The 26,915-nt window shown below is 52.8% G+C and overlaps 1 protein-coding gene across 2 annotated transcripts in view; it reads right to left on the bottom strand.

Annotated features, from left to right (window-relative positions):
* SH3RF3 (SH3 domain containing ring finger 3) overlaps nt 1-26,915 on the bottom strand; it is a 379,536-nt gene that overhangs the window by 102,649 nt on the left and 249,972 nt on the right. For both annotated transcript variants that reach the window (XM_015113123.3, XM_077960246.1), the window contains exon 4: nt 5,677-6,030. In XM_015113123.3, the coding sequence (XP_014968609.3) occupies nt 5,677-6,030 (354 nt within the window). The remainder of the gene's footprint in view (nt 1-5,676; nt 6,031-26,915) is intronic.

Raw genomic sequence — 26,915 nt, 5'->3', positions numbered from 1 at the left:
CCAGTGGGAGGAAGGTCAGCTCTGCTTGGCCACCAGCCTGGGCCACACCCCACCTGCGCAGGCCCCGTGTTCCCGTGGCAGCTTCTGGGAGGCGCCCAGCGGCAGCCCCAGCAGCTCCTTGGCCACGGTGACTGTGCCTGTGGCCGGCCTAGGCCTGGCAAAGCTTCCTTCTAGGCCCCACTCCCGCATCCTTCTGTCCCCCGTCCCTGCCCCTGCAGAGTAGCCGCTGAGACTCCCAGTCTCCAGCCTGTAGCATTTCCCACATGGCTACTCCGAACCCAGGCGCTGGCCTGTTCTGCATCGGCACCTCCCTCCCCGCCGGGTCTCGAGCTCACCTTACACAGCTCCCAGCTCTCTCCTCTGTTTCACAGCTCTTCTTTTTCAGCATTCTCATCAACAAAGCCTCAGCCTAAAGCCCTTTCCGGCAAAGAGCTGGACAGTGGATATTTCAGGCTGTGTGGGTGTCAGAGTCTCTGACGCTTTTTCTTCTCCTTCCTTTACTTCTTCCCCTCCTTCCCATCCTGCAGTGGTCTCGGCCACACCCACTCCTTAGCCACCGCCAGCCTTCCAAAACCTCCAAGACCCAGCACAGCACCAAGCCAGAGACGGGCTCTTGGAGCAGACAACAGTGACTAGAGATGATGTGTCTGGTGTCTGGCGTCTTGGGCTGGTGATTCATTCCCCGATTCCCTGAGCAGCAGAAACAGCCACCACAGCCAACGCTCAAGGTACACCTACCGAGGAGGGCGGCCCGCACGCACCCCCTCACTCCACCCTCGCAACGACCATGAGGGTGTGGGGGGGCACAGCTTGGCTCTATTTAACAGACAGGAAGCGGAGTTTCTGGGAAGTCGGGCAGCTTTCCCACGGTTGCAGGTACAAGGATAAGTGCTCAACCTGGCCGTCTGGCTCTGGAGGCTGGCTCTTAACTGCAGGGCTCCAAGAGGTTCAGTAACTCTCCTGGGGTGACACAGCTAGAGAGTGGGAGCCCGCACCTCCACCCCAGCACCCTGTCCTGTGCGCTGCACTGAGCCTGGCCTCAGCCTAAAAGAAAAGCAAAGCAGGGGCACTTTACGGAACACTGCAGGGACCTGCTGGCATTCTCCTGCGCGTCTCCTTTGGCTTGAGGTCAGCCCTGTGCATTTTACAGAGCAAACTGGAAAGTTAAGTGATATCCGTGTCCTGACAGCACTCCTAACAGCCAGGGTGGGGCCCTGGAAGGCCAGGGAGGGCTGGCACGGAAGCACGGCCCTGAAGCGTCACCTCCACCCGGGGGGGCCTCAGCTTCCTCATCTCTGAAGTAGAAATAATGAACGACTGGCTCACTGTGGGGTGAGGTGGGCCATACAACCGGGGAAGCTGAGAAGTGATGCAAGCCAGGACAGAGAAAGTGAGATCAGCAGAGGAAGCCAAAGGAGAGATGGGGACAGGCAAACCACAGATGCATCCCCGACAGCCGCAGGGAGGAGGCCAGCCTCGGCCAGCACGGGGCTCTCAGGCTGTGCGCCCAGGCTTCACGGTGCTCAGGCACTCTGAGAAGCAGGGAAGTGTCCTCTGTGCTTCAGACTCATTTCTGAAGCATTCTTCCTTTCTATTTTAAGACAACACCAAAGAAAGAGCAAAACCAGTCCATTACAGCGAGAGCCCCTTAATTCGGCCAGCTGAGGGGCTTCCTCATCCACATCCCCCCACCAACCCGGACTGTGGATCAACTGCAGTCGATGCATTGGACAGCACAGTGCCCAGCAAATGGCTCATCTCTACTCCAGCTGGCTGCGTTTCCAGGGCAGACACCTGCTGTTTGGACCTTTCTACAGAACCCAGTGCAGTGTTCAATGAGGATTCAATAACTGTCGGGGACCATACCATGCTCACCCCAAAAGTAAACGCACTGGGACACACAATGCACGATCTGAAATCCTCTGCTCCCCATGGCCCAAAAGTCCTGGTCCAGATGACCAGCCTCGCACACTTCACCAGCCGGTCTTCCCCTACGGCCCCAGTCGCCAGGTGCCAAGAATTCATCCTGTCAGTCAAGATATTCTTTATCACAGCCTGAGTGGACACGCTGGGTCCTGAGGGGACTATGAGAGGCAGGGGACTGGCTGCTGCAGTGGCCCTTGCTGGGGCCAGCATTGCCCCATGCTGTGGGCACCAAGGAGCCTGGGGTTGCAGGCCTTCCTGCTCTGTCCGCTCCACGTTTCCCAAGATGGCAGTGCTGGCACGCGAGAGGCCTCTATTTGTGGATGAGCGCATGCACATCGCAATGCTGAATTTCTCCAGGCCAATGATCAAAGCCGACGTGCCATGCCACCCACTAACCACAGAATCCTGGGTCTGGGCTCCCTCTCCCGGGGTGTGGCCAGCATGGTGGGGAAGAGAGTCCCTGCAGCACTGTGGTCACAGAAGGACCTGAGTCTGGCTCGCCTTGGCTGCCACGGGCCAGTCCTCAGGCCAGGCACTTCCCGGTCAGACACACATGGCCAGCAAGGTGGTAGGAACCAGGAAGGCAGTGCAGAGCAGGGGCAGACCAGGAGGGCTTGGTCTCTGGGCACATCCAGACCATAGCAGGACACTGGAGCCCGCAAGGGCAGCACGCACAGCTCACACCGGCACCAGGTGCCCCTTCTGTCTCCCAACAGCTCAATTAAATCAGGACAAGGAGACAGGCGGCATCTGCTTTATTTGACCTCTTGCCCTTTGAGGTGACCCAAACTAAAGTCAGGAGCCTGGCCATGACTTTCACTTCAAGTCGAACTGCTGGTAAATGGATCCCAGGATCCCAGTCCCACTAATCCCTAATTCCTATCCCTGTGGAGCCAGGTAGTATGCAAATTAATAGAAACATCTGTTCCCTTCCCTGCCCCAGTAGACATCAGACTGCAGACGGCTTAGAAAGGTTCCCTCTGCTTGTTTTAACACAGAGGCCATGGCAACATGAGACGCTGGTGCAGGTGAGGATGCGGGAAGGAGAGGAAACCAGATCCTGCACCTGCGTGTGCTGAGCCCACATCTCAGGGGCCTGCGGGAAAGTGGTGGAGAAGATGCCCCAGGCCCTCTTGGGACACAGCAGCAGCTTTGCAAAGCTCATGGGCCCTGTGGGCTCCTTTTTTTAGAACTCCAAGGAACACCAAGGGCAGCTTTGGACATATTACCCACAAACTACAGGACACAGGCCAGACCCTTGTGGGGGTAGGTGCTGGCCTGGCAGTTCCAGGGCCACCTCTGGCTGGTGATCAGGAAGAAGGGCCCTCCCTCTGGTTGATGGGGGTCCCCGACTACAGTGAGAGTGGCCTTTGCTCTTCTAGGAGGAAGGAGACAAAAGACCTACCCAAGTGGTACACAAGGGCCAGGCCGCTGCTCCTCAGTCCTCTCCTTAGGGGCACCCCTCAAACCTGCCGCAACTTCCCTTTGAGCCAAATTTGTTTCACAACACAACTTTCGACTGTTCACATCGCCAGTAGCTGCTCAGGTTGCCAAGGAGGGACCCCAGCTCTGGGCCAGAGTTACCACAATTTGTCGTTGGTGACAAACACGGTGAGCTCCCCGAGTCTTAGCACCACCATGACAACCTGCCTGGTGTCCAGGATGTTTGAGCAAAGAATAAGCAAGACTCTTCCAAGAGCCACTGCTTGTGGCTTTACCCCCAAGATGTGCACACACGCACGGAGCACAGCCATGCTGGCCCGACACTGAGTTACCATGCCCCTCCCAGGCATTTCCAAATAGGAGGTGCTCAAGAAGAATTTAGCCCAGGTCAGGAGTGGAGTTAGGGTTGAGACCAAGGTTGTGCTTTTCCCCATAAGGAAAATGCACCAGCAGCCCCAGTGGCTGTTCCTTGGGGAACGTTCCCAGGCACAGGCTGTGGAAGCTTCCAGGCAGTGGGGTAACCATGGGGGCAGATGACTGCACGGTTACGGCTCCAGATACTACAGCACCCATTCCAGACCACAGTCTCAGCCGCCGATGAGAGCTAGCATTTGTGTGTGTGTGCACACCTATGCGTGCAGGTGAGTGTGTATCCACCAATATGTGTGTGCATGTATAAATGTCTACATGTGTGCACGGGTGTTATGTGTGGGTGTTTATGTGGAAGGGAAGCATATAAGTTCACAAGTGTGTGCATGTGTGCACAGGTGCATATGTGTATATGTATGTGTGTGTGCATGTGTATGTGCAGGCGTGCACCTGGAGCGGTGTGTGTGTAAATGCACGTGTATGCATGTGTATGCATGTGGAGGGGGTGCATATAAGTGCACATGTGTGCACAGGTGTATATGTGTATACGTGTGTGTGTGTGTAGGTGTGCATGTGGATGGTGGTGTATGTAAGTGCACGTGTGTGTGTGTGCAGGTATACGTGTGTGCCATGTGTATGTGTGAGTGCACATGTGCATGGGAGTGCATATGTGCGCACATGTGTGCATGTGTGTGTAGGCTGATGTGGCACATCTAGATCACACGGCTCTTCTCCAGAAGCTCAGCAATTTTTAAGACAATTCTCTGTGTAAAGTTGTCTGAGTTCACTGTGATTTTGAACAAGACAGTTCTTCTCAACCAGTTGCTTATGGGTGTCTGCCCCAGGATTCCCCGCACATCAGTGCCCTTGCTCTGAGGCGTGTCCAGGGCAGCCAGAGGGACTCTGGAGGGAATGTGGAGTGTGGTGGTGGGTGGGCCACTGGGTGGGAAGCAGCAGCGCAGGGAGAAATGGCGTGGGTACCATCGTGTGGGCACCTTGGGCTCACCCATGCACACCTGCCACAGTCCAGAGGAGGTCTGAGGACAATGGCACAGGAGTGTGACTGCAGGGTCGCCCTGTCGGACACTTGGAGAGCCCCTTCCATCTCCGGCTGCAGTCTCTGCATTCATAAAAGGGAAACTTGCCCAATTCCTGCCCTGTGCATGGCACTGTGAAGGGTCTTGTCAGAGTTACAGGCAAGTACTTACTAAATATTGTTCATTATTTTTAAATTTTTAAAATCAATTTATTTTATTTTATTGACTGGTTGATTGTAGAGACAGAGTCTTGCCCAAGCTGATCTTGAACTCTTGGCCTCAAGCAATCCTCCTGCCTTGGCCTCCCAAAGCACCAGGATTACAGGCATGAGCCACTGTGCCCAGCCTTTAAATGCTTTGCTTTGGTTACTTCAATTTACAAAAAAAAACTAGTGGAAATGGAGTCTAGAAATAGAAGGTATCTGTAGAAACAATAGTAATGAAAGTACTCAACAATAGTTTATTCTAGTTCTGAGCTCTGGCTCTTTCTTTCTCTTGAAAGGGAAATTAGCAAACATTGCAGAGATGCTAAAAATATGCTAGCACTAAGCTAGCACTCTTCCAGGACATAATCAGACATTCAGAAGCCAAATGACATGGGAAAGAAAAACCTTGTCATGAGGTGAGTGGGTATTACTCAGACATTCCCTGGACCACTGAGAATCAGCTCACACACCACTAGGCCATCTTCTGAACCAGGTAGGGCACACTCACCATTCTCTACGCTTCTGATGGGGGGCGGGACCCAGTGCCAGGTAGCAAGGGGCAAACCCCGCTCAACCCCAAAGGGCAGTTCTGGCTGGCCTCCATGCTAGTTGAGGAACAGGGAGCACTGAACGTGGAGCTGAGGATAGAACCCCAGAGAACCCAGGGATGCCTGCCCTGGCCCGCGGGATGTTACCTGGGTGGGAGCAGCGCATGACAGATGAGCAAGGTCTCCAATCCTGGCCGCGGCTCGGGGATCGCTGGAGCTGATCAACACTGGAGCGCTAATTTCCATGGAATGCCTGTGGCTGGCAGCCTGGGAGGATCTGTGTGTCACACTGAGCGCGGTGAAGGAGTGGCGTTTCTTGGTGTTCTTCTTGCCATCGACACGCCGCTGAAAGGCACTGACCGCCCCTGAGCTGCTTAAAGTGGGACTTGGGGCCATGCTGGCCACAGCGCCGGAGTCAGAGGGCAGGGAGGCATTGCAGCTGGATGCAGCGGCTGGGCACGGCTTGTCCATCTCAATGAGCTGCTTGGCGGAGTCGTTGAGCTGAGTGAGAAAGGGGAGAGCGGGGGCTTCATTAAATCATGGTCACGTGCCACACCAGCCCTCTGCACTCTCCAGGCCACGTTCCCATTCACAACCTGGCAATGTGTTCAAATCGGTCAGACGGCAGGGAAAACACAGCAGAGGCTGGTGGGGTGGCATAGGTTTTATTGACAAGGTTTTTGGAGCAGCTCAAAAACCCCAGGAGCCATGACGGAGAGAGGGGACTCAGAGAGAGGGAAGTGTTTTCCAAGGGCCACTACCTTGTCTCCCCAATCTTTTCAACTGTTGGCCATTTCTGGCATGCACGGTGCAGCCCTGTAGACAGTCAGGGACCAGGGACAAGACGGGAAGGAAGCCCCGCATGAGAAGACATGGGCTGGCCCTGCATGCTCCACAACAGCAGGTTCCTGGCCTGCCCTGAGCACTGCAGATCCCCGGAGGAGATTTCAAAGCATGTGACTGGAATGTACTTTCTAATGGCTGGTGACCAGCTGTGGCAGGGGAGTCTGCTCTGGTCAGCATGAACCAGGGAAGCTCTTTTCAGTAACCGCCTCCCCTCAGGCAGTCAAGCCCCAGAAGCTGGCCTTGAGTGCACCCCAGAAGTGTCAATCATCTGTCATCTTGAGTGATTTGGCGAGTCTCAGGACATGAATCCTTCCCACATCTCCCACCTGTTCTACAAGACAGCAGGCATTTTGTGCAGCGAAGAGTTTGACGAAACTCTGATCCTGGGTGGTGCTTATCAGGAAAGGTGACATGAAGATTCAAGTCCATGAGCAACTGGGGAAGAAACCCTCCTGGCCAGCTAAGCCACATCCTTCCTCTCAGGGCTGCAGCATCGCCTGGAGGGGCTGGGAGGGGCAGCCCAGGCACACCCACTGGGGGAAGGTCGGTGAATTACACAGCGTGGGGAGGTACCAGCTGTGAGAAAAGGCTCCCTGGGCTGGTGCTTGGGGCCTGGTAGGTCAGTTCACCACCTGTGAGTGACAGCGTCCCCTGACCCTACACCTGGAGGAAGTTTCCCACTCGGTTGCCCAATGGAGCACCTTCCTCCTTAGGCTGTACTCGGCTCAACCTAAGTGCATACCTATATGGGGAGCTGGCAGTGATTTGAAAGAATAAAGCAGAGGGAACTCTTTACTGTGTACACAGAGGTGGCTGAGAAGAAAATATGATACTAGAATCAGCATGGGATGATTGCTACAAGCTGGGTTAAGCAAATGCCATCAGGCTGGGTAAATGCCTGTGAGCTTCCACTCTTTCTCCCTCACCTTTCCAGAAGTAGCAGAAGGAACTGAGTAAATGCCAGCTGCCCTCTGGGCAGAGCTCCCTGGAGGAGCACAGAGCTCGGGGCAGGAGGAAGCGGGAGCCGTCTCTGACTTTTCTCCTCACCAAGCAGAAACTGTGCAGGGGCTGGCACATTCTGTCTGCCAGGGTACTGTTTTGGGTTTGGGGCCCACAGGGTCTCTGCAGCAGCATGACTGGGCTGTGTGCTGTAGGGCACCACAGAGGCACCTAGGCCAGTGGCCAGAGGGCTTTCCAAAAGCTGCAGGTAGGCCACTGGGGGGCAGTTTGAAGCCTTCATGGGAAAAACGGGACTCGGCAGTTGTCGGAAAGTAGTTACAGGATTCAGAAAGGAAGAGGAGAGAGGCAGTGAGTCAGTGAAATCCATGAAGGTGGGAAGACCATAGCAGGCAAGTGAAGGACCACGTGAGCCGCTGTGGACGTGCAGGCTACCTGGGGCAGTCACGTCCGCTCTGTGGCCAGCCATGGGTGTACACTTGGCATAGGCTAAGGATATAGGCTAAGCCCTGGCATGGGAGGCCAGCAGGTGCCAGGAGGGGCCTGTCCCCTACACCTACCAGGAGTTGAGTCTGACGTCAGCCTCGTCTAGGAGACTCCCCTCAATGCTGTGAACCAGTGAAGGGAGACGCCAGGTCTCACCCAGATACAGAGCTAGCATTTGCAGCTGGTAGCACCTTGATGAGTTAAAAAAACAAAAACAAAAAACCCAGAAGCCCTGCTGAGTTTAAGTGGCATGAGAAAGGGCGGCTCCATCACAGGGCTGCTCTGGGCAGGCCGAGCAGATCACAGGAGCAGATCACAGGAGCAGGGGAGCAGGGTAGCAGGACGGCTGCAGGTTCCAGCTGCCTTCAGACCCAGCCCAGGCACATGGCTGTCAGCGTTTCCACTACAAATATCTGCCTTTCAGAGGAAGGTTACGAAAAACCTCACTCCGGGCTCCAACATGTGTGATCGAAATCCAGGATTATTTCCTTTGAAATGTTTCCTCCAACCAGGCTCAGCTGTTTTGCTCAATTTTATGGCTGTATTCATTTGCTTCCTCCTAAGCGCTACTCAGAGAACAAACCAGTGCCTGTTCCCTCCCACAGCCCTCCGTGGGGTTCTCCAAATACCTGAGAGCCAGCTTCCTGGACCCCAGTGTTCTCTGCCCACTTGACAGGGTCTAGAGGAAGACAGAACAGCAGGGCACAGTGAGCTCGGTCCTCCATTCATCTCACTCACTGGCATGGGAGCACGTTCTAAACACACCTGCCACGCGCCTGCATTTGGGACATCATTACACAGCAATCATGGCAGCAATAATGCTGAGGCCAGGCTCAAATGATTCCCTTTTCCCCAAAGGAACAGGCCTGGAGTGTTTCACTTAGTCCCCCTGTGACTGTTGAGTTGGTACTGAAAACTGTTTTCAAAATCAGGAAATCCAAGCACCAACAGGTTGTTGTACACACGTCCAGAAGAGATGGGGCCCTGATCTGAATGTCAGCGTAGATTTCCAGGATCCCTATTCTCATCAGGGGCCACAGCAGCCAGGAGCATGGTGCCTGGCCCCTCAGCAGTGCCACATGTCACTGAGCACTGGGCGGCCACCAGCACGTGTCCCTGAGAGGCTGCTCACAAGTGACCGCACCATGCCCCCTTCACGGCCGAGACGGAGACTGAGGGTGGGGAGGCAGCATGCATCCCTCATGCCTTAGCAACCCCAGCCCAAGGCCGGTGCTGAAAGTGAAGGCAAAAAGCTTCCATCAAGATAGGCAGCTTCAACAGATGGCAGGAGAAGTAAGAACTCCTGACTCAAAGAAGAAAGTCCTCAATGCTTCATCCAAAGCTTCAGCATCCCCAGCAACCCTGCAGCAGCCAGGCAGGCAAACCGCTGCCAAGGGGTCTCCTAGGAAGAGGAGTGGTTAGGCTGTATCCTGTTGACTCATCTCTGCTTCTCAGCCAAGGGGCTTCTCCATGGGCCCGTTTCCTCCTGCCCTGTGCAGTCTTCGTTCTGGAAGTACAGAGCGGACTAACCCGGAGGGCCTCAACACGCTGATGCATCTCTACATGCATGGGACTGAGGTGTCATTTTCCACCCACCACTGGGGACCAGGTTTGCCAGACTCACACAGGCCATGGAGTCCCAGGCACTGCTACAGATCTGTGACTTGATCCTGGGACAAAACTCACCATCTGGGGAAGTTTTCATTGTCTGCACAACAAGCTCCAATTAGTCACGTCATAAAGCTGGGCCTAGATTTGGCACCAGTGCCATCCCAATCAGAAAGCCCCTCACCAGCCACACACATCCTTGTGGGCCCATGGTCACAGGACGCCCTCGCCTGCCTGTACCTGTGCGGGACGGCAGCTCTCATGCACCCATTAGGAGCAGCCGCGCTTTCCCAGCTCCTCACTATGCAAGTTGGTGCAGACTTGTCTCGCACACAGGCCTCCATGCTGCAGGGAAGCCCGGCGGCTCTGCCCTCCCGTGTGGTATGGATTCGGCCCGAGGGTGCACCCCTTCCCAGCAAGGTGCCATCTGGAAAGGAAAGGACTCCAGTGGCTCTATCTGCATGTGGGGTCACCTTGTTTGTTCATCAGGTGGACACCGCCCTCCTACATGGATGTGCACACACATAACCAATGCACCCAATAACTACACTTTTCACGTTTTTTAATGGAAAGAGAACACATTTTCATCTTCCATACAAAATGGAAACAAAATGATAACTCAATATTTTAAACGTCTTGGCAACTTTATCCATTCATCACGAGGACTGCTGCTGGTACCTGGGCAGGAGTTTGCCCATCCCAGGGCCTGCCCCCGTTCTGGGGCCCCTCTGCAGGGGCTGATACTCCTGGGAACATGAAACTGGATGGGGTGGGAGATTAGCTCAAGTGAGCGGTGCAGTCTTGTCCATGGGACAGTAAAGACTGGGCCAGGGATCACCATCCCACAGGGGACCCCGCTCATCACCCTATGGCCTCTGTGACATCGAGTGGCTGCCTCCTGGCTCAGCAAAGCCCCTCCGAACACTTTGTCTCCCCAGCTTTCTTAGGTTAGATGTGATTTTCTTCCACAACCACTTTCTAACCACAGAACTGTCTAGAAAGGTAAGAAAAGCTGAAGAGTTTCTTCCATCCATCCTTTAAACAGTTCTACAGAATGGGCTCTTGGTTTAGAGTGTGCTGTAGCCTTGTGGCTGCATCCGAGGGTGGGGCTGGGTTGAATGAGAAGACTCTCTCCCCGCAGCTCCTGGAGCCATGGGTCTCCTAACTCCAGTGGGGAGGTGTGGCCAACCCGCGGATTTCAGCACTGGGTCCATGACAGCGCCAGAGTATAGTAACCCCAAATCCCTGGGTCTGGTTGAGGAGACTTTAAACTGAATGTATGCAGTGGGATTTTTTTTTTTTTCTTATAAAGGAGTAAGATTGGCAAGCCAGTCATGAGGGAGGGCAGCAGCTGTAACATCAAAAGAAGAGCGGTGGTGTGGGAGGCGCCCAGCTACATAAGAAAACCGGCGCAAAATAGCTGTGTCCCCTCGGGCCCCTGCCCTGACCCAGAGTGGAGGAAGAGCAACCTTAGCACCGAGCGACGGGGCTTGTGAGCGCAATACAAGGGAGGGAACGTGTCCCGAAACCCATGTCTTGGTGGAAATCCAGGAAGCCAAGGGTGCAAGCAGGAGGGCAAGTGCTCACAGTTTAACAAGAAGGCAACACATGACTCTTTTCATGGATGTGCTATTCAGAAAACAAAACGGACTGAGCACTCACCATGTCCTGGGCTCTGCTCAAAGGCCTGCTCTAAAAGAGTTTCTATTTCAGTGCACACTGAACAACCTGGGGATCCTTCGCAGAGGCCAACTCTGGCTCAATAGGTGTGGGCTCGTGCCAAGTTTGTGCATTTCTTCTAGCTCCCAAGAGACGACGCTGCTGTTCTTTGCAGATGCCATCGCAGTAGCAAGCTTCTAGAACGCTGTTTGCAAGCTCAGGTTCCCAATGGCAGCACCCTCCCTGAGAACCCTCTATGGATCAGACTCTCGTGTTTCAGAGACTCCTGTGGGGCATTTGCCTTCCTCTGAAGCCTCCACTCTCATGGCTGAGTGTGGCAGAGGCCACCACGGCTGGCTGCTGGCCTGAGAGCTTCACAAACTCGGCAGCAGCTGAAGAATGGCCTTTGCCTGCCTGACGCTTTTGTTGGGAGACATCTCGGGAGCTTCCCCTCACTGAGACGGGCAGGCAAGATGGTTGGGCTGGGCTTCGATCAGCACTTGCCAGTTGTAAAACACGTCATTCTTCAGGAGACTAAGCAGGAGCGGTGGAGAGGGAAGGATTCCCTTTAACACTAGGTTCCTTCACCCTCCTCATAGGCACCCCTCATCCTGAAGGGTTGTGTGTGGAACACTCCCAGAGCCTTTAAGGAGAAAGGCTGCCAAAACTGGGGACTCTTGGCCAGTGACTAAGCTGGTAAGAAGCTAGGGAGCCGGGTGCAGTGGCTCACGCCTGTAATCCCAGCACTTTGAGAGGCCGAGTGGGCGGATTGTGAGGTCAGGAGATCGAGACCATCCTGGTTAACATGGTGAAACCTCATCTCTACTAAAAAAACAAAAAACAAAACAAAACAAAACAAAACAAATTAGCCAGGCATGGTGGCGGGCACCTGTAGTCCCAGCTACTTGGGAGGCTGAGGCAGGAGAATAGCTGGCGTGAACCCGGGAGGCAGAGCTTGCAGGGAGCCGAGATCACGCCACCGCACTCAGCCTGGGCGACAGAGCGAGAGTCCATCTCAAAAAAAAAAAAAAAAAAAAAAGGAAGAATCAAGGGGCCTGGTGACCACCCCTGGCCAAACCGACTTGACCTTCATCCCCACATGTGCCCATCAGACCCTCATATCAACCATCTGAGGTGCAGCAATGTGGCCATTTCACAGATGAGGAAACTGAGGCTCAGAGAGGTTAAGTGACCTGTTCCAAGTCACACGGTGAACAAGCAGCACCATTGCCACTGCTCACTCCTTTTCTGAGATGTCTCATTGACTCTGCTGCCATCCCCTCGTCACTGCATAGCATGAGGAGGCCCCTTCCCTCTCACTACATCTTGATGTAAAAAACAGAATATATTCACTGAGGTATACCTATGCCCTTGACTATTGGAATGGGTTGGGTACGTTTTAGAGATTCAAATGTGGGTCTTTAAAAATCAGGCCTTTTTGGGCTGGGTACAGTGGCTCATGTTTGTAAACTCAGCACTTTGGGAGCCCGAGGCAGGCAGACTGCTTGAGTCCAGGAGATCGAGACCAGACTGGGTAACATAGTCAGACCCAGTCTCTGTAAAAAATAAAAATTAGCTGGGCATGGTAGCATGCGCCTGTGGTCCTGGCGACTCAGGAGGCTGAGGTGGGAGGATCGCTTGAGCCTGAGAGATCACGCCACTGCACTTCAGCCTGGGTGACAGAGCAAGACCCTGTCTTAATTAAAACAAAAATCAGACCATTTTTTGGGAGGTTAAAGATGACATGAGAAGTAGGTCAGGCCAATTCTCATATGGGACAGATGCCAGCTATAGTTACCAAGGGTGGGTAGCTGTTCTGTTCCTTTCCCTTTGTTCACAGAAGTAGTGGCCTCAGAGGCCTGTGGACAATGCCAAACTCTTATTTCCTGGGGACATTGAACCCCAGGCATCTGTAGAATGCTGGTGCCAGCACTCTGGACTGATGCTCCCTGCCCAGCCACAAGCCATGGCCACGCACCTGCTATGGGAGAAGCTTCTACCCTGGAGGAGATTCCCTCCTTGGAATTACAGTTGGACGGAGGCTGAGCAACACTAGAGCACTGCAGGAGTGTGCTGGAGGCCTGCGTGAGGCCGCCAGTCCCGTCAGAGCGAGGCCCCGAGCCCGTGGGTGACCCGCATCTCTCCAGCACACGGCAGATGTGCCTTTTCCATCCTGTCCTCTTAGTGTTTGCATTCTAGCCCTGGTCCTCGTCCTGTGATGGCTGAAGCATACAGGTCAGGCTGCTGTCAGGCTGCCCAATGGGCCGGCAAGTTGAGGTGACTATTTGGATAACTGAAGTTTAAAACGCAGGTGCAGGCAGACCTGCACTGCACAAATGGCTGCCTAGTTTTACATGTAAAGCCTGAGTACAGGCAAAGCTTTTGGAAGAGCTGATGTCTAAAAAGCTTGAGGAGGGAGTCGGAGCGAATGATTTTCATTTCAGCCCCCTCTTATCATGGACTGGACAAAGCCCTGTCCCTGTCAGAGTGGTCCCATGAGAGGCAGGTGGCACCCATCCACCTCATCTGCCTTGGGGTGCTAGCTACTTGGGGGGTAGTTGGCCAAGCTGCAGACCGGTTTGTGGAGCCTGTCCGCCTACCCCAGCTGTCACGCAGCCCACAGTGGCATTCATGTCGGGACCCTCCAGAGAATTCAGCGGCCGCCCTCTGCCAGCACCCTATGACATGGCACGTGAATCTGCATACCCTGGGCCAGGCTCATCTCATAATGGGGCGCCCAGGAAGCAACCACCCCTGTGGTCCCCCAAGCAGGCCCTCAAAACCAAGGTCTGCCAAAGAATCTTCAGCGGCCCTGCGGCTAACAGTCAGTGCCTCCTTCCTCATCCGAGAGTCCATGGGTCTCTCCAGCACAACCAGAAATGCTGACCGCACCCCTACTTGCACCTCTGTCATAGTTACGTCACCCTCCCTGGATTCCCCCCCTAGTCCTCACAGGGAAATGAGGCTCCACCTGCTTTGAGTCTAACCTCTTGATATTGGGTGATGTATCCCTCCTGCACTGGCAACCACACTGTCATTTCAGTATTAAGACCTGCCAGAAGGAAGATTCCAGGACTAAGTAAGAAAACAGAAAACTTCATGCATTTGCTAGGAATGTGTGAAAGTCCATAAGAGGCCCAGGAGCAGCAGAACAACCTGATGAGCCCCTCAGCAGGGGTGCCCTGTGAGCAGAGGGACCGCTGATTAGAAGTTTCCAGACTGGGATAAGGACCCTGTGATAATTTTACCTCAAGATGAACTTAAAAGGAGATAAACTGGTAGTTTATGGGCAAAGAAGTGTGTGAAGGGCACCATTTATTCTCCACTTTCTCCAAGAACTGCTGCAATGAAAGTCTCTCTGTTGGGACAGTGAAGAGACCTAGACCCCTAGCAGCATGTGGCGACCCACATGGCCTCCGGTAGACACTTAAATCCTGGGTGAGCACCTCCATGGGGTGTGTGCTACACATGGATTTCTGGCCATTTTTAACCTGAGGACCAAAGTGATTAATTTTCCAGGGCCCTTCTGCCTTAGAAGTCACAGATCTCAGGTGGGTGAGGAGGAACAAGGGGAGCAAGAGGTGTGGCTGGCACAGATTCAGGAGAAGGCAGATGGCTGCTCCACCCAAAGGGCTCCTAGGGCTGGGCCAGCCACAGCCCAGGCAGGTGGGCTCTGACCTGTTCTCTGACAGTGCACCCCCATCAGGGAAGCTTTTCTGCACATTTATATTCTAATGCACCAAGACTCGTTCGCATTATACGTATGTAATGTGTATCTTTTGGTGTCTTTATCTAGTGGACCAAATAATATATTTGATTACCAAAAATATATAAAATAAGCATATACACAATAGAAATTAAAGCTAACAAGTTAAAGTTTGCAACAAGTTTGAATAGTAGTTCTCACATTTTCTTTGCACAGAGTGGCGTGCACCCCACCTTGGAGATCTTTGGCTTAGAGCAGTGGTTTTCAAACGATCCACTGATTGGGTCCTGACCAGCCTTTTTAAGAAACGGAACAGAATACATATTGGCATGTGTCCATGTGGTATGGAAGTAGCTTCACAGACCATTTCTCTAGGCTCACACACTCATGCAGTGTGCCCTCAGTCAAGATGTCAAATGCAGTGTCACTGTGGGTCACACCCACAAAGACAGAAAGCCGTTGGCACCCAGGGGAGATGACGGACATTTCCTCCAGCAGACATAAAAGGCCCTCTTCTCTCTGTTGGCACAGGGTGTGAACCTGATGCTCAAGGAGGGGGGCCTGGCCCGTGCTTGGCGCTCTTGCTGAGGACCAGGAGGGGCCCAGCAGCTGACTCAAAACCCGCAGGCACCTGAGGCTGGGACCGGATGTCCGTGTGTCTGCAGGTGCGCCCACCTGTGTTCTATGTGCAGCTTCTCTGGGACAGGAAACCAGCTTCCAAGGTTGGTGAGTGACACCTGAACTTATCCCGGCCTGTGTGGCCTTGGACCTATGATGCTGCATGCGGTGGGCTCCTGGTGTAGCTGGAGGGATGGTGCACTGGGCTGTGGTTTACAGGACACCAGCCAGACTATCATGGTGGCTGTGCACTGCAGCCCTCATGTTCTCACCTGCTACCTCCTCAACACTAATCTCTATTGCCTAGAGAGCCTCCAGGTGGCAAGCATTTCCTCCTTCCCTCCCCCTGTCTCTATACCCCCTTCTCTCCTCTAGTCTCTCTCTGACATCCCAGAGCAACCCCAGGAGCAACAAAGCCAAAGCGATCAGATCAAGATGTCACAGCTGATCCTGGGAGTTCTGAGGATCAGAGCCTACTTCATCCTCTTGCAGGAGTCTCATTTCACAGATGCTTCAAATTTTAGCGCTAGAGGCAAAGTACATGCTTGATAAACACCTATTCCATGCATAGGTGTTTGAATGACTGCAGCTAGCATTTGCATGTGCATGCAGCAATGTCTGTTTGTTGAGTATACTCTAAGCACTGCTCAGCACTTCTCACCCATCTACAGAGCTGTAACTCACATCGCACTTCACACACAGGGTCAGCAGTTGAGAGCACTTGGGGGACCTGGCTGGGGAGGGTGGTGGATCTTGCATGAGTCTGAGCCTCACTCAGCTCTCACTGAGTACCTGCTGCTGGTTGTGAGCTCTGCCAGGCAATCTGTGGCAGGTGGAGCTTTTTCACAGCAAGAACTTTTCTTTAGGATGTGTTCCACGTTCACAAAGGAGCTTAAGAATATGGCATGCTGCAACTAACTCATCAATGATAAATGGGATGAAAGCGCTACTAGAGAAAGGCTGGTCTGAGGGGGGAAGGCAACTCAGTTTCTATGGTTACAAACAGGACATAACCATAGAAAGTGACAAAGTATTTCAACCAAAAGTGACATAAGTGACCTAAGTATTTCAAGGTCGTGGACAGGCGTGGGCAGGAGTAGGACGGTGCATGTGTGTGCGCATGCATGTGCACAGGGGTCTACAGCTGTCTAAAGGGGCTCAGGTTGTGAGGGCTGAACAGGAGTCAGGATGGACACAAAGCCTCTGTCGACTCCTGAACAGGGATCGAGGAGTCCCCGGAATTGGTGTGGGGAGCCCCAGGGTGGTTGGAAGTCTGGGCCGGCGTGGGAGCAGTGGAATGAGTCAGGAAGTGCCGTGTGCAGGTAGATGGGCCACGGGGAGGAGACCCCCCAACCATCTGGGGCTGGTGGTTTGGAAGGAGAAGGTGGAATTGGGCACCTACTGCAGGCCAGGGGCTCGGCTTGGTACTGTGAAATGAATACAGACAAAACCCCCGCTCTCACAGATACCCAGACAAGGAATAAGTGAATATTTCATTACATAGAGGACGTTGAATGGAAACTGACCTGTGAGCCAAGACGTTGAGATGTGGGAAGGAGCTGGCCCCATCGCATCTGGGGAAGGGTGTTGGGCAGGTGGGAATAGCATGTGCAAAGGCTCTGTGGCAGCAGCTGGCTGGAGTGTCTGAGGAAGAGCAAGAAGGCCAGTGTGGCTGGAGCAGACATGTGGGCAGAAATGAGGTGGGGTGATGGGGCCAACTAGTGCTGGAGCTTCTGGGCCCCGGGGAGGTCCTGGCTCTCCCCTGAGTGAGATGGGGGACTGGAGGGCTCTACAGCAGCACAGGGACACAACAGGATCCCCTGGCCGTGGCGCTGAGAAAAGGCTGCAGAGATGAGACGCCTGGAAGCTACTACAATAACGTTATGAAAATATTCTCACAATTTAATGAGAAAAGCCAGGCAGAAATACTGATACAACACAATCTCAAATTTGTCCAAAATATATGTAAATTTATACATAGAAAAGAATAAAGGAAACAGAATACTATGCTAACACTTCGTTCTTTCCCTAAACGTATATTCATATTTGCTGGAAGGATTACGGGTGATTTTAATTTTCTTCTTTACACTTTTCTGAATTTTCCTATTTTGAGCAATAGCCAGGAATGATTTTTATAATCAGAAAAAGTCATTAAAAACAAAAGAGCAGATTAGGCTGGAGTCTCCATCGACCTATGGGGAGACCTCCTGAGCTGTGGCAGTGACAGATTTTCTTTGATTTTGTACAAAGTGCGAGGTGCCCTAAAGAGCCTTTGGTGTCTTCGGTTTTGTGAGAACGCAGTCATTTTTTAAGAGCATGACGTTTCAGGCAAGGTGTAGCAAAAGTTTCCTCTTCCTTGGGCAGTTTGGTTTCCAGCCCTAGGTGACAGCCACCAGCTGAGGGGGACACAGACCTGGACTGACTCCTGAGGGAGATGCCAGGATCCTGGGGCTGCCCCTAGGAGAAGCTCTAAGAGCTCAGGAAGTGGTAGGGATTAGCCAGGCCCACACGGAAGGGAAGCAGAAAGCCAAAGAGGTGGGCAGAGGACTCACACTCAAGGGCCGCAAACCAAGGCCCAAGATCCAGCTGATGCCGGTTTTTGTAAATAACGTTGTTTGAGGCACAGCCCGTCTGCTGAGCTACTGTTTTTGACTGCACTCGCCACACAAGTCACCACAGTTTTGTTTTGTTTTTTTAAACTTCTTGTAACAGTCATAGCGGCCCCCTGGTGTTTGGTCCTTTTGGCTTCATGTGTGGCCTGCCCTTCCCTGCTGCTTCCAGCAAATTGCAGACGACACACAATGTCACCTGTACATGCTCATATTAGGTGTACCTGTACACCTAATATGCGTCTCCAATGGATAGGGAGATCCACAGGGGCTAGGCCATCCTCAGGGACTGGGGAGAAGGCTGGAAGCCTGGGTCACTTCCTCCTTCCATCCCTAGCTCTGTTCAAAGGAGCAATTCTAGGCAAGGCGGTCAGCTTTGCAGCCTTGATCCTCTCTTCCGAGGTCTATGCACGTTCCTTAGTTTCCAGATCCAATCTACATTCTTCTGAGATTTTCCAGTCCTAAAGCTAGCACTTCCATTCCAGCTCACCCTCAGCTGGATCCAAGAACAGGGTATGCAAAATTGCCACAACTAAAACCCCAACTCAACCCAAAGGAACATGTTTAATAACAGGTGAACAGATGAACCGTGTTGCAAATTTACCAGTAACAAATATGAAGAAGAGCAGAGTTTCAAGCAAACGTTCATCAAAAGACTTTACGGAGGTGTAAATTTGGCCTCCTGTGTTTATTTTTCTGTTTCTGGTGCCAGGCCCTACCTCAGTCCAGTGGCTTCAGGATAAATCTGCAGCCATAACACAGTCCTCCCTGGCTGGCTGGGACACAGGGGCTTCGGCCTGGCCAGCCCCTTGAGGTCTGAGTGCTTGTGTGGGCTGCTCCCTGCCTCTGATGCTCAAGCAGCTGACCTCAGGCTCTGCCTACAATACACTGGCTGTCCCTTTCCCAAAAGCACTGATTATTTCAGACAGGTTCCTTTGCCCCCGATGGTTCAAGGAAACTCATTCTCTAAGTGATTGTTTCCTTTCATTGAATGAAACCTAAGACTATTCCAAACTGTATTTTCAAGAGGACTGGATATTCATATTGCAGCCTCAAAAACAACAAATGCAATTTTGCAACAGGACATGGGGGCTTCTTCCTGCTCTCTGCAGTGACATGGGAGGTGACACTGGGGTTGTGCAGGGCCCCCAAACTACAATTAAGGTAACAATCATTTCTAACACATAGTTCTCCCTTTGTGTACTGTTTTGTGCACTTCACTATGTCTCTAATTTAATCCTCCTAAGAACCTTTGGAGGTAGGTGAAGTTATTACCCCCATTACACAGATGAGGAACCTGAGGCACAGGGAGTGACAGAGCTGTGCCAGAGCCTCTTCTTGACTGTCTGATGCCAACGTGGGCAGGGGCCTGGCCTGTCAGAGGGACAGAAGGGACAGAGGAAGGCCAGCATGCCGGGACCGTGATCAAGGCCAGGCATGCAGGGAGGGTGTGAGGTTGGGTGGACCCACAGGGTGGACTGCAATGAGGAGTCTGGATTTATTCTAAGAGCAATGGGCCCCACTGGTGGCTTTAAGCAACAGTGAAGTACCCTCCTTAACTTTGCAGAAATGGTGCCTGGTTCCACTGCTGTGTGAGAATGAACTGTGGGGTAGGTGGGACTCTCAGAAGCCACATAGGAACCATGGGCCTGGAGTTGTCCTGAGGCCTTCTGCCCACATCCCCAGGGGCCCAAGACCCTGTGGGTTCCCTACGACCAGAGCTCAAAACCTTTAGTCTAGAAGGCTCTCTCCACATGCATTTTACACTATCAAAGTTCACCTCAGCAAAGCAGGAGTGGGCTTAGGAATGAAAAGGACGTGGTCAGGAGGAGTCTATGGACACAGGCACAAGGTCTCGAGCACTGGGCAGAGAAGGGGCCTTGAAGAGAGACCCCAGACTCAAACGCTGAGCAGATGCCAATGTCCTCAGAGTGACCTGCGGAACCCCCGAAGCCCGTTTCCCACTCCCGCGCTGGCCCCAACCCCTCTCCTCCCACCTGCCTGCTTGGTCACCCTGGCTTAGAGTCCCTCAGCCAGCTCAGGCCACCCCTGGACCTGCTCTTTCCCTGCCCCTCCCCGAAGGCTGCTTCCCCAGCCACGTTCCAGAACGCTGACATGAAGACTGCAGTTCCCTCCTCCCAGGCCCTTCCTCCTCTCCTGGTGTTACTTTCTCCGTGGAGAGTAGAAACCCCTCCAGACTTGCTTTTCTTCACTGTTGTGTCCTCCCTGGTGGATGTGGTCGCCAGGGTTCTCTTCTGCTTCATTCAGGCTTCATCCCCAGGGCCTGGCCCACAGCTGGTGCTTAAGGACTGGATGAACGTGGGACCCCAGGTGGCCTGGAAGGAACTGTGGGGAGGGCACTGCCCAGCAGTGGGACCTGCTCTTTCCACCAAAGGCTAAGCCACCAACAGAAACCTAAGGTGGAAGGAACAAGTGGCTGCTCACATCTGGCAGGTGACGATGGCCCTGATGTATCTCTGATTTATGATGAAGTCCAGAGCACAAATATCCCAGAACGCTGATCCCTCTGATGGAGGCAGAGTTGGAAAGGACGGGCTGCCTTCATTTGTAAGGGCCCTGAAGGAACTGTTTGTGGCAGCCAGGAAGCCTCTCGACTCTCATCAGAACCTTCTCCCTAACAAACACTGGAGACTCAGCAGGGTGGTAGGATGGAAGGGGCTGAGGGATGAGAAATTACTTAAAGGGTACAAGGACAGACTGATCACTGAAAGCAGGACACCTGGAAAATGCGGCTGATGTCCCAAGAGCTTCAAACTAAGACTCTTAATTGCTCTCACTTTCAAGGATTTGGGAGGTGTTTGTAAAATCAACAGAGTAGCTCCGAGCTCCTCTGAGGCGGCTGAGCAGAAACGAGATGAAGCTGGAGTCACTGCTGTTTCTCATTCTGCATCACAGGTGGAATTCAGGTGGTTACAGAAAGTCCCCCCCATAGGGCACACACACAGTTCGAGCATTTCCCCGGACCTGAATCTTAAATATGCCTCAGTCCGCAGCACCCTGCACCCTCTCCATTGGAAACAGAAAGTATTGACAAAAGGTACCATGGAGGAGAAGCATGAAGACAAGAGAAGAACGTTTCCAACTGGCCCGAAGTGTCAAGCTTGGTCATAATTCGTTGCCAAGTCCTAGAACTAAGGGTGAGGCAACAACCGAGACCTGCAGGCTAGAGCTCCCTGCAAAGATGGGCTGGTCTGGAATAGAGATGTTTGGGGTCCCCCAGGACCTCCCAGTGACTCCACACGGGTGTGCTTGGTTCCAGCTGAAAAATCAGACGTGGTTTCTTCTGCACCAAACATAGCCCTGGATCTCAGCCAAGAAGTGCTGCTGTCATCCTATAGGCACCCAGTGCCAAATCTCTCCACAGCTAAGTATGCTGTCACCTGAAAAACTGCAACCACTCACAAGGTCTGCCTAGGGACAAGTGCCTCGGAGCCAGGGCCCAACCTCAGGACTGCATGGAATCTGACACCGTTTTCCTCCCAACTTCTTTAAATGTGGGTGGTACTTCATGAGGCCCATCTCCAGGTTCAGGCACACTCTCCAGTCCTGAGTGTTGTGATCAGAACACTCAGGAAAGAAGTGAGCATGGGCCTGGAAGAGTGTGGTCCACACATTAATCCACAGAACGAGATGGTGGGAGGAGAAGCTGCAGGTCAGACTGGGGCAGGGTTCATAACCCAACAGCCAACTGTTTCTGCAATAGCAATCCTGAGAGCAGAGAACGTTGGGGGTGCTAACTTCAAATTCTGGCATGGAACTGCTCATCGGCTGCAGGCCCTGGATGGGGCTTGGCTGGTCCATCTCGCCAGGAGAATGCAGCCTTCCTCTTCCCCTAAGGCTGTTCTGAAGATTCAACGGCAGATGGATGTTAGAATGCACCAAAAGGATGTGAGGATGTGACAGGGCTGGGTGTTCCAAAGGAAGGTCCTGGAGACGACTGGGGTGCTGTGTGTGGGGTGACAGAGCGGCTGTTTTAAGATTGCTGAGGCCTGGGGACACAGCTGCAAGACGGAAGGGCATGTGCTGAGTGTAGAGAGTTCATGCAGATGAGGACTGAGGAAAGGCCAACCATGTTGGGGGTCAGGAGGTGGGCTGCTGAGGAAGGTGGGCTGCTGAGGGAGGTGGGCTGGCCAGTGGGCTGGGCGCAGGTGGGCCTGGTGCAGGCAGCCTCCGCCCCAGGCTCTGAGTCAGTCCCACTGCAGCAGGCTCTCCCCGGGGCTGGGCCTGCAGCTTTCCCAATGACTTGTGTGATCGGCAACCAAAACAGATGTCCCTTTAGCAACCAAGATAGACCCTATGGTTAAGGAAACAAAGTTACCTATGGGTTGGCATGGCAACTTCCTAAATTCCTGGGCTACAAGGAAAGCCACACTCTTGCTAAACTCCCTAACAATAGGTACTACCCAGACCACTGCAGCTCTGATGGGACAGAGGACAGACCTTACAAACACCCTTTCTGATAAACAACTGCAGACCTCAAGCCAGTTTCAGCAGCTTATGGAGGCTGTGCACAGGCTGTGTGTGTCCTATAGTTCACCTGTTGATGGAAAGAGCCAAATTCCACCTCATTTCAATGCTGAAACCCTACCCTAAAGTGATGTGAGATGTGTGTTACGTACATGTTTGCCCATTCCACACACGCTCAGCTCCCCTTATAAATATGCATAGCTTTCCCACAAACCTGCTAAATATGTATGATTCTACTGTGTAACACAGACCCTGCAAGCCATGAAACCCAACTGCCCTTCCCTTCTGTGAAGGGAGAGCAGCTTCGTTCCATGTCAGAGACTATCTATTCCTGGTTTGCAAACTGATGTCACCAGTTAAGCTGTCCTTTCTACTATTTAGCCATCCTGGGGGCCTTTCTGACAACACTCGAATGCTCACTGAAGTTTGCGAGCCACAGCCTAACTTACTCAGGCGGGAAAGGTAGACATGAAAGGGAAGACAAGAACATGGAAGCCTGGGAGGTGGGGGAAGCTGAGTCAGGGCACCGTGATGGCCACGCTGAAGGGAGGGCAGGTGGATGTGGACAGCCCAAGATGCCCTGCAGAGGGCAAGTGTGAGAACTCCGTCTCCTTAGGATTGGGTGGGTGCGCATGCTGAGGCCAGCAGGGCCCGGCAAGGAGCTAAAGTTAAGTGTAAAAGTAACCCTGCCATTGACCTGCTCAGTGGGAAGTGTACTGCCCACATGAGTGACAGGAGAAGCAGAAAGACAGCTGGAGCCTGAGGGAGAAGCAGTCTGGACACAAGGTTGGAGCTCGGTTACTTCCACCGGCCGCAGGCCAGACGCTCCAGCAGCTGCCCCAGGGCCACCTGGGTGTTCAGCTGCCCCTAAGCTGACACACTTCCAGTCCTGAGCAGTCCCTTGAGAAGGTGACTCACTTAAGCCTTCTATCATCGCTTCCAGATCAGGACAAGGCTCTGAACTCAGCAAGTGGTAGACCACTTGGTAGACTCATGGAGGAAGCCCTCTTCCTAACACACAATTTCACAACTACTGCTTAAAGCCAACACAGGTAGTCCACTTTAGTGACCAAAACAGTCAGCAATCAGCAACGACTCCTGCTGGTCAACATGCATGCAGCTTCTTTCCGGCAAGGCTGAGTGCACAGGTGCTGAGGACCACTGCATGCCCTGCTGGGGCCTCCAAAGGCCCTGAATTAGTGTCTGGCTCTCCAGCATCAACGTCTTGGGAGAAACCTAAAAGGTATGATGTCTGCCTATGCAGGTGGTGGGGAGCATCCAGTGGGCAGGGATTGCCTGGCTAAGGTGGGTAGCGTGAGATCAAACCTCAGGAACTATGGCACGAGGCTCCATTTGCCCCTTGGCCAGGCCGTGACAACATTTAAGGTGGGCTGCGGTCCCAGTGGTGACTGAGCCACTCAGGCTGCAGTCAGGGCTACTCACTGTCCCCAAAGAAGCTCCCAGGGAGGCTGGCAGTGAGGACAAGGGGCTTCACGAAAACTTACTAAGCTGTCTTGCCATGGATGTACAAGAATTGCTGCAAGCTTCCCAGCTTAGACCCGTTTAGAGATGGTCAGTGGGGCATTCCTCATGTTTCATGAGCTCTGTAAAACACTGAACCACAACCCAACAACACTGCACAGGTGCACAGGGTAGCACCTGGGCTCCACACTGTGCTAGGACCTAGAAGGGAAACAATTGTGCGTTACAGGTCTGGCCTCAAAGGGGCTTAGGGAGACAAAACAAACACAGCAACAAGACTCCCAGCAGCTATGGAATAGCTATGGAATGTGAGATATTCTAAGATGTTAATTTCACAAAAAGCTCAAAAAGACTTAAGAAGAGAGAAATCAGGGCAAGCTGGTACCTAGGCACCCACCTATTTTTGCTGGAGATAAACAAAGCCAAACTACAATTAACAGCCATGTATGTGTGGATCACACCTTGGGGGTCAGATAACAGCAAGAAAATGTACAGACCCCAACCATGAATGCAAGTGGAGTCTCCCTCTTATGTAGTCTTGTCTCATTTCTTTACACTCTTTTACTTCTTTATGTCGTTAATCCGATTGAAGGGTAAGGGGAACCAGTGGGTTGTTGGTGAAGGCAAGACCACTGCTTATTCTCCCTGATAGGTCTAAGGATTTGCCTCCTGGACCACTCTGTTCAGACACAGACACAACATCACCCTCCAGCAGACACCCAACTTGGTGCTTGCCTAGTCCCTGCCTTCTGGTCCCCGCCTCTGGCTTTCCTGCCCAGTGTTCTTGGCAGTGACTGGGCTTCACCTGCGGGAGGTCTTTACAAAGTATTCCTGGAGGCACAGTCCACACTGACACAGAAATGCAAGCAGGACTGGCATCCACACTAAGGCTGGGGGATCCCTTCCACAGGCTGTCGCTGCTGCAGGAGCTTGTAAAAACAGAGGATGACAAAAAGCAAGAAAAATAAAATGAAACTTCAAACAAAATTGCACCTTCCCCAACCTTCTTCAGAAGACATTCCTGAGTATTTTTCCTTCATACTTTCACATCCCTTCTGATGTGACATCATCAGGGTGTCCTGACTGTTAGAAGCAGCGGCCACATCTGTCAGAAGAAGTGTAGGGAACACCAGCAGTGAGAAAACATGCAAGGGGCTCGCCTGGAGAGTGGGACCATGGGATGGGCTTTGGAGCTTGGCTGTAACCCATCTCCATGGTAAACAACGACTTCAAAGGCATTTGCCAGTTCCTCATCTAAGGAAAAGTCCTGGATTATTACTTTCGCACTGAAACTGGGGAGATTCAGCCCTGGGGAACCTCTGACCCTTATTTCAAAATTCCTAAAGCATCACTGGCTAACATCTGCTTAGCCAAGATGAAATGATGGGAATCATTTTTACCCTCCTGCTCCAGACACTGAAACAAATCTATGAAACAAGATTTGCAGACATGGGACAGCAGAACGCACAGGACAGCAATCGCCAAGAGTGGAGGAGCCCATGACATGGGCTCTGTTACTGTCTCTGGGTTCTCCAGCCTCTCCCTGCATTGAGAAGACAGAGTTCTGGGTCTGGGGAGCCACAGTGGCTACAGGATGCAGGCTAGAGTTCTGGAGAGGAGGGAGCGGCAGAGAGAGACAGTCCTGGAGATCTGTAGAAAGTCCCCCGGAGTCTTCAGCTGACAGCTGATCAGGGCATTCATTTGAGGGAACTATCCAGCACTGGGGAAAGAACCGCCCATGAGGAAAAGGCAGAGCAATCTCTGGGCTCATATAAAGCCAGGAATAGTTTTCATTCCCAGCTTCCAGAGTGGAAGCCTCATAAATCACGGGGCATGGAGTAGAGAAGGTTATAGCCTCAGAAGTAGAGAAATTAGCCCCATATGAAAGGCTTTCCTGGCCCTGCCTAACAAAGCCTCAAAGCGAGCCTCAAAAGCACCAAACTGAATCTAAGCAACTCAACAAAAAACAAAGCTCAAGAACATTTGTAGGAATGCCAGGATGTCCAGTACACCAAACAGTAAAATTCACAAAGTCAGTAACCAGCTGAAAATTACCAGGCATGCAAAGAACCAGGAGGGTGCCTCAGAAGCATCACACAGCTCCATAAGCCTACGCGGCCTCCAGTTCACAGGCAAGACCAAGAGTCGGAGGCGTTCCAATCCCATCTCAGGTGGGGATGCATAAGGTCAACTGGGAGCTGAGAACTAGAGCCCCCATCCCTCCATCCCTCTCCCACTGCCTGTGTGGTTCTTGGCATGCTGGGTTTCTCTTTGAGAAGCTGAGGGGGTCTTTGAAAGGAGTGGGGAAGGCAGAGACCAGGACAGTGAATATGAGCCAGCTCCCTGACCCAGAGTGCAAGCTGGTGGGTGAACCCACCCAGACCACAGGATCAGATAGGTCTGGAGGCGCTGAGGAGGAGAGAGGAGACTCAGTTCAGCACCTGAAATACTTCCCTCGCGGCTCTCATTAGAAGTCACATCCTTCCTCTCTTTCTCTCTGAACACATCCCGCCTGGCCCAGGCAAGGGCTGAAAACCTTCAAGACCAAGGTGAAATGGCAAATCCAACCACGGCAGAGCTGCTCACTACTTTGAGGTGGTGCAGAACGCAGAGTGTGCACAATTAACAACAATGCCAGAGCTATCCGCTCCCAATGAGAGCTGTCGTGCCTTTGAGTCATCACCACACGTCTCAACAGCATACTTAAGAGGCAGAGGTTCAAAATAATAGCCTCTCTTTGTAAAAGATAAAGTGACAAGGAGGCACCTGTGCTACAGGAGCAGGAGGAACTGAGCTTGATGTTGCTGCATCCACCGAGGCTTAGAACCCAGTGGTCTGATGATGCATGCTATCATCATTGTGCTGAAGATAAGCACTCTCAAATGGGAAACGGCCATCAGCGGGAACTCCTGCTGTTTTTCTGGGTA

Source organism: Macaca mulatta, chromosome 13 (genome assembly GCF_049350105.2).
Source record: "Macaca mulatta isolate MMU2019108-1 chromosome 13, T2T-MMU8v2.0, whole genome shotgun sequence".
Lineage (NCBI taxonomy): Eukaryota > Metazoa > Chordata > Mammalia > Primates > Cercopithecidae > Macaca > Macaca mulatta.
This window is presented reverse-complemented; position numbering and strand designations above follow the sequence as displayed.